The 8,098-nt window shown below is 39.2% G+C and overlaps 1 protein-coding gene across 2 annotated transcripts in view; it reads left to right on the top strand.

The window, feature by feature from the left end:
• The first annotated feature begins 544 nt into the window (after positions 1-544).
• LOC130930211 (ranBP-type and C3HC4-type zinc finger-containing protein 1-like) overlaps positions 545-8,098 on the top strand; it is a 15,781-nt gene continuing 8,227 nt past the window's right edge. The window contains exons 1-4 of one of the 2 annotated variants that reach the window (XM_057858004.1): positions 545-1,033; positions 5,059-5,230; positions 5,306-5,386; positions 5,489-5,630. In XM_057858004.1, the coding sequence (XP_057713987.1) occupies positions 764-1,033; positions 5,059-5,230; positions 5,306-5,386; positions 5,489-5,630 (665 nt within the window). In that variant the 5' untranslated portion in view covers positions 545-763. The remainder of the gene's footprint in view (positions 1,034-5,058; positions 5,231-5,305; positions 5,387-5,488; positions 5,631-8,098) is intronic. The other variant, XM_057858003.1, reaches the window with a different exon arrangement.

Here is an 8,098-nt window from a genome sequence, read left to right as displayed (position 1 = left end):
GGCAGCAAAATTTAATTTGAATATTTTTTCTCTAATCGAATACTCAAGTTAATCGATTATTCGTTGCAGCACTAATCAAAATCATCGTCGAAATTTTCGACTTCAAGTTGCGTTGAAACAACGTTGTTCTATGGTATGTCAGGCGATGGTTGGGTTAACATTGTTTTATAGTTGATGAACTAATGTTGACAAATAGTTGATTCATGATTGACCTGGAAATATGATTCAAAAAGTTATTGAAATATGGATGACCGGGCGTTTTGGTCGAAAACATAACATTGATTCAGTGTTGTTACAATACTATAATAATCGAAATGAAGTTTAGGTTTTGTAGGGATATCAACGTTGAAACAACATGATTGAGGGTGCAAACGTCAGGTTGTGTCAACGATATAAGATCGACATCTTTTCAACGTAGGTCTACCATCTGGGCTCCGTAGCAAAATGGCCGACAAATGACGACACTGGTTCCGGTTGACTCACTCTGTGCATTTATACATCTAGTTCTATTTATATGATTTCTATGCCAATACAGGCGTTGTTTCTTGACGGAGCAAAATCGCGGACGTACGCGCTTACTACGCGTTTACTTCCTGTTTTGTTTCTTTTCTCCTTTCCGTATCTGGTAAATAGCTTCGGGTAGAAATGGAACAATTAGCCCAGCAGGCGGAAAATTACGACCGGCCCGAGAGCAGACGCGCCTCTCCCTCCCACCGGTGGACCTTCTAAGTTGTCGCTGACGCTCTCTCCATTCCGCGGCGACATGGCACTCAGCTCGGGCGGCTGGGCTCCGCAGGTCTCGCTGCTCGCTTCCTCACAGCTCGGAGCCTGCGACGCCGGGCTCGCTTCTTCGTCGGCTTGCTGCAGCACCGTCTTAATGTCAGTCCGCGTGTCGGTGTCCCACTCCGGTATCCGACCCTTGTGCCTGCCCGGAGCCGACAGCGAGTCTCTGCGGCTCCAGCTCAGCATGGACCCGAGCCGGGCCGGAGAGTTTAGGCTGGCCCTGCGGGACACCAGCGGGAACCGCAGCATGGTGAGATTACGTTTTAATACACCGGGTTGACAGTGTAACATTTGCTTGTAAGTGCCTTTGTAAAGCCATAATCCGTTTGATTTTTTTTTTTTTTTTAAGTGAAAAACATAAGTCTGACGGAATATGCGCGTGCCGTTAACTTTCAAGTGTTGTATGATGGGAAACGAGCACCCACTATCCAGTACGTAATTCTCTTAATCACATACAGTATAACACATCAATAATTAAGATTTATTTTCTTAGAAATGTAAGTGCATAATCATTGTACTTTATCAGTCCGTAAATATTTCTAAAGTTCGAAAGAGGAGCTTCCACGGTTGATGACAACTAATCAGTTATTAAATCAATCAAGAAATACTCCAATAATCGACTAATTATGTAGAAACATTGCTTTGAGAAAACTGATTGGCTGCTGTTGACTGGCATTGCAATGAATTAGTTAAAAGTAAATATTTTATCATTTCTGTGTCCTCAGTGATAGACGACTGAAAATATTCGCAATCATTCAAAATATATATATTTTTAATCGAGTTAATTACAGCTTAAAAATTAATTAATCGTAATTAATCACAATTAATCGCAATTCAAACCATCTCTAAAATATGCCATATTTTTCTGTAAATTATTGTCCGAATGGAAAGATAAGACACACGACGGATATATACATACAACATACTGTACATACAGTAAGTACTGTATTTGTTTATTGTAACAATAAATCCACAAATGGCATTATTAACATTCTTTCTGTTAAAGTGATCCACCGATAGAAAGACTTAAACGTTCTTTAAGTTCTTAAACGATAAATGTTATAGTTACAAGTTATAGTCATTTTATATTAAAACCCCTCTTCATGTTTTCGTTGTAATAAAATTTGTAAAATTTTCAATCAAAAGTAGAGTTAACATGATAACAAGAAGAATAAAAATAACAATAATAAAAATTGAGTGACCAAAGTCTAAGTTTTACGTGTATTTTGCATAGCTATTTTGATATGGAATGCCAGTTCATTTTGCATTGTTGCTTAACTGTTTGTCAGAATAAGGCCTCATTACTATAGACTGAAGTGCTTTTCTTTTTGTGACCATCATTTTTTTTGGGAGAGATAGGAATATTATTTTTGTTGTGCTTTCACTGAACGATACTTATGTTTGTTGTGATGGAGTTGCCGAAGGTTGTGCCAATAAACGGCGCGGTCCAAAGAACGCCTGTGTCCACTCACCTTTACTGTATAACATATATCTTTACATATCTTACCCAAAATACAACAAGGGACATATAATTGCCACTAAAAGAAAGAAAACTTACTGAAATATGTGTGGAGCACAAATAGCAATTTGCATTGCATTGTGAATACAGCATAAACGTCTCACAACTACTAATTCTCCCACGTTTAGAAGAAATAACATGAGTATGGAACGGCGCTACCCCCAAGCGGCCGGTGGCATTCTCTTCACTCCTAATGTCCATAAACGGCCTCATTGTAATCTGTTTAAGGCAGGGGTGTCCAAACTTTTTGCAAAGGGGGCCAGATTTGGTGCGGTAAAAATATGGGGGGCCGATCCTGGCTGACATCCTTTACGTAGAACAATATATTTAAGCAAATTTTAGCAAGCCATTCTGCGTGTCACATTTGCTTTATTAATGTTTTTAATTAATAATTTCAACAATCTCGCAACTAGCCTTTGTGGCGTTCTCTTTTGACTCTTGGGCTCTTGCGAAATACTGCTGCTGTGAAATTTAACTAGTTTCAAGTTGCTTCAATTTCTTCAATTTCTTGCTGCGTATCTTCCCTGTAATCTTGTCTAGGGCTGCAGCTATCGAATCTTTTAGTAGTCGATTAATCGATGGTCTACTTAGTTCGAATAATCGAGTAATCGGATAAGGAACATGAAAAATTAAAATACCTGAGCTGAGCCTCAAACGTTATATATATATATACACACAGTATATACTGTATATATACTGTATATATATATTTTTTTAATGAGGATCAATGTACAACAAAAGAACAACTGGCTGACTTACAAAGAAAAAGTCCGCTAGCTTAAATGCTAATGTTTTTTTTTTTTTTTTTTGCAATGCTCTTAACAAATGGCTCAGACACAAATTCCCACAAAAAAACGGCTAAATATACCTACAAACTAAATTAAGAATGCATTAAAAAACATTAGCTCAAACAAAAACTTAGCTTACGTTGGTTTTAACAGGGAGCAGTTGGATTCAGCCATTTGAAAAGAGGCAGACCAGAGGGCAGTGTATCCACCCTCATCAATAAAACTGATTGCAAACACTTTCAAAATAAACCATTAAAACGGCACTTTAATTAAACGAATACTCAAAGCAACAAAATGTAATTAAATTATTTTTTTGTAATCGAATACTCGAGTTAATCGATTAATCATTGTAGCACTAATCTTGTCGTACATGTCTTGCCTTGTTTGGTAATATCGCCTCACATTGAATTCTTTAAAAACAGTGACTGTCTCTGCAAATGAGGCCGACACAGTTGTTGCGTATTTCAATGAAGAAATAGTCAAATTTCCACCTATCCTTGAAGCATCGGCCGTCGCAGTCAACTTTCTTTTTTTGTTCTTGTCGCCATTTTAGAAAATTGGAAGGGTCACACGGGGTAATGTTGCTTAGAGTGCTGTTGCCGCTTAGTGGATAAATGAGGAGCAGCATTTAGTGTGTAAGCTACTTCATATGCTGGTAGCAGTACTGCTGACCAATTTATTAAGTCTGTGTGCGGGCCAGACGTTATTGATTTTATGACATAGGCTGGGGGCCGGATGACATTTGACCACGGGCCGCATTTGGCCCCCGGGCCGGACTTTGGACATGTCTGGTTTAAGGCAATATGCGATTGCGTCAAATATTTTAACGTGATTAATTTAAAAAATTAATTAAGACCCGTTAACGCGATAATTTTGACAGCCCTAATATATTTGCAAGCTTTTGTTTTGGAAAAAGAATGTAGTTATACAATTGTTACTTTGTATGATTCATAGTACAAACCTTTCTCCACGCAGTTTTTGAGTCCGATGCAGGCTTGATGGCTAAAATGCTAAACCCAGAGTTACATAACCAGAATTAACATGATTTGAAAACAGAAACAGAGTTAACCAATCTATAAAATCATCAGTGTGTATTTGACGATCCAATTACAAAAATTGTTTGTGGCAGCCCTAATCTCAATACATGTGTTCATCTGTTTTTACTGGGAGGTTTAGCAGAGGCTCTCAATGAAAATGATTTGGATGTCGATGGTCATCTTCAATAGCAGTGAATGAGTAAAATTTAGGCCCCCACTAATAACGGCTGTTTCTCCAGTAAAACCTCCCTCCGCTATTTGAGGGAATGCATATTTTTTTAGGGGTGTCAAACGATTAAAATTTTTAATCGAGTTAATTACAGCTTTAAAATTAATCAAACGTAATTAATCGCAATTCAAACCATCTATAAAATATGCCATATTTTTCTGTAAATTATTCTTGGAATGGAAAGATAAGACACAAGATGGATATATACATTCAACATACGGTACATAAGTACAGTATTTCTTTATTATAACAATAAATCATCAAGATGGCATTACCATTATTAACATTCTGTTAAAGCGATCCATGGATAGAAAGACTTGTAGTTCTTAAAATATAAATTTTAGTACAAGTTATAGAAATTTTATTATAAAACCCCTGTTCATGTTTTTGTTTTAATAAAATTTGTAAAAATTTCAATCAAAAAATAAACTGGTAGGCCGCCATTGTTGATGTCAATAATTACTTACACGATGCTCATGGGTGCTGAAGCCTATAAAATCAGTCGCACCAAAGCGCCAGCAGAGGGCGGCAAAACTCCGAAAAACACAACAAGTACAGCTTTAACTGTGCTGTCATTTTAATCTGTTTGAGCAGGGCATTTGTGCGTTAATTGCGTCAAATATTTTAAAGGGATTAATTTAAAGAATTAATTACCGCTCGTTAACACGATAATTTTGACAGCCCTAATATTTTTCTATTCAGTTGGTGGAGTTCGACCTGCGCTCGGTGCACTACGAGGTGAGGTCAGCGCGCTGCCATGAGATGCGTCTGACGGCGCCGCCGCACGACTTTATCCGCTTCTCATTCCGCTGCGACCGCGAAGCGGAGGAGTGGGCCACTGTGGTCATGTCTTCACTGCGCGAGGCGCAACGGGGTTAGTTTGCCATCAATTTGACGTTAAAGCATTGACAGTCACGTACGATTCTTTATTTTGTTGTGACTTGGACAGTTGCAAACATGGCCACCTACGAAGCAAGCGGTAAGCAAACACAAGCCGGTGCCACTACAGAGACATCGCTGCCGCGCGCAGGTGGGTGTTGCCACTCATTTGCTAATATTACTGTCTTTTGAAATCTAACGTGCACTCTTTTATTTATTTTTTAAAAAAAATTGGGGGGGGGGGTGGCTTTAGAGGAACTTTGCCTGGAGCTGGTCAAGGCGGTGGAGGCCGGAGATGCTGAAGCCGCCGCGCAGCATGCATCCGCTCTAGCCCGTCAGAAAACTGCACTGAGCATCCAGCCAGCAGAGAAGAACTATGGCAGCAAGGAGATCAGGTACATATACAAATAATAGGACTAAAATTGCCGCAAAATTGGCCTTTTAACGGGGTTAGAAGTGGAGCAGTGGACCATAGTATTCGGTTCTGCACATGATGCTCACTTCTTCCTCTTTGACTAGCATTTAGACTTTAGCCTCCTCCTCAAGCAGCAGAAGCCAGGGGTGTCACTTGACCTAATACAACACTGGGGCAGTCAGAAATGGCGCTTTAAACTAAATCTAATAAAATCTTATCTGATTATGTTGTGTTTAGAGCTGAAACGAATACTCGAGCAACTCGAGTAACTCGAGTTTAAAAACTAATCCGAGTAATTTTATTCACCTCGAGGAATCGTTTAATTTTGCCAGCTGTAAGCATCACGTTTTGACCGGACTACTTTTAATGCGGGACAACACGCTGATGTCACGTGCGTAGAGGAAGAAGCAATGAAAAAAAAAAAAAAAAAACTGCAGCCAACAGCGCTACAAACTACGCCGACGTTGCTAAAAACTAGCCCACATGAAGCTACGGTGGTAGCAGTAGCAGGTAAGGTCTGATGCGTCTCATAGATATTACATGTATGTTAAACTAGATGCAAAATGACAGAGTCAGCGGCATTAGCAAACGGCCATCATCTTAAAGCAGTACACTTCTCAGCGCTGATAAATAAGATTAACGTTACTATCACTCGCTCATGTAGCGTTAGCCCCACGGAGGGCTCGGTTTCTATTAATTATGACCACTAACGATATACAGGCTTTATTTAATCTGTGAAAACATAGCACTGTAGAGTGATGAGGGTGTAAAATAATAACTTAATAATGCTGTCAATTTTAGCTCAGGAGTCATTGCTGGATAAAACACCAAGTAGCACTGGTCCCTAATCTGCTCCAATACAGCAGGCATCATACTGTAACATTGACAAAGAGTCACCCGCTTCGTTAGGTTACAATTATTTATTTTTTAGGAACTTTTAGAACAACCAACACAACGCACACGCACCTGCCAGAACGACAATAACAACAGGAAGGCACGTCTCCCGCTCTCCCGCACCTCCCTCACCCCCGCACGTCAAGCGGTGCATTCAGGAACGCATGCAAATATCCCTGCCATATTATAACCTGATATGTTGGGTGTTTTCAACAATGTACATCGAAAATAAAGACATTGATTGACTGAAAATGGTTCAATATTAGGTGAAATGTCTTGTTTTCTCATGTATATTTATAATTGCTCTTTACCTAAAAAAATGTATGTTTTATCCGATTACTCGATTAATCGATAGAATTTTCAGTCGATTACTCGATTACTAAAATATTCGATAGCTGCAGCACTAGTTGTGTTTGTATGAACTGATGTATTTAGCCTGTTTGTGCACGTTACTCCTGAACTCTAAACCACTGCTGGCAAAACGAAAAATGAAACACAATAAATCTTTATGAAATAATTATTGCAGCACGAACTATGAAAATTCATCAATGACAGCCAATGAGTTAATTGTAAGGCTAAAATAGCAACGACAACAACAACAACAACAAAAATCGTGCATGAAAGGGTTAAATATTTTAAAAACAAAGATGCCTTAATAATGTTCACGTTAGCATTTGTGTTGGTTGGCATACAAGTACTACATGCAGAGAGCGCTTACAATGTAACTTAGTTTACATAATACTGTAAGTAGTAAGGGTGTAACGGTACATGTATTTGTATTGAACCGTTTCGGTACGTGGTGCTCGGTTCGGAACGGAGGCGTACCGAACGAGTTTCTGACGTAATGTAACCCTTACTTTTCGAGGCTGTGAGTCGATCGGGTTACAGTTTCTTTGTGTAGATTATATTTACTCAGTCTTCTCTACTATAATGAGGACCAACACGGTAGGACAGTATAACCCAGAAACGTCAAATGCGCGACAACGTGGCCGCCACGAGAACGCAGTGAAATGCGGGCATTAAAGTCAATCAGCCAATGCACACCAGTCGCAGTGCGGCCGCGTGTAGACGCGTCCCAGAAGCGGCTCAACACGACGCACGCGAAAAGAACGGCAGAGTTTATTATTTGACGCGAGACGCGGCCCTCCTGCATCAATAATACCGGTAGCTAGGATCGGGCCGGAAGTCACTCGTGTAAAAATAAGGTGGATCCGGTTGATTTTCAAAGTAATATGCAATCGTAACCCACTTTTTGAGTCCATCAGATCTCTTGCGTGGTAGATCGGGGCATAGTTGACTTGTGTTTGTTGGTTTACTGCTGTCTTCTCTGCTATAATAATAACCAACACGGCCCCGTGTTCAATACAAAACCCTCCTACCACAACAAAACAAGTAGGAACTAATATTCACATAGGAACTAAAGGTATACAACATAAAATATACAATATAAATGAATACTACATCACATTTGTAAAATATAAACACATAGTAAAATAAATAATAGCCTATTTAAGTAAAATAAATTGAAATGCGCTAAAAAACCTGTAATTAAAT

This window comes from Corythoichthys intestinalis, chromosome 14, assembly GCF_030265065.1.
Source record: "Corythoichthys intestinalis isolate RoL2023-P3 chromosome 14, ASM3026506v1, whole genome shotgun sequence".
NCBI lineage: Eukaryota > Metazoa > Chordata > Actinopteri > Syngnathiformes > Syngnathidae > Corythoichthys > Corythoichthys intestinalis.
This window is presented reverse-complemented; position numbering and strand designations above follow the sequence as displayed.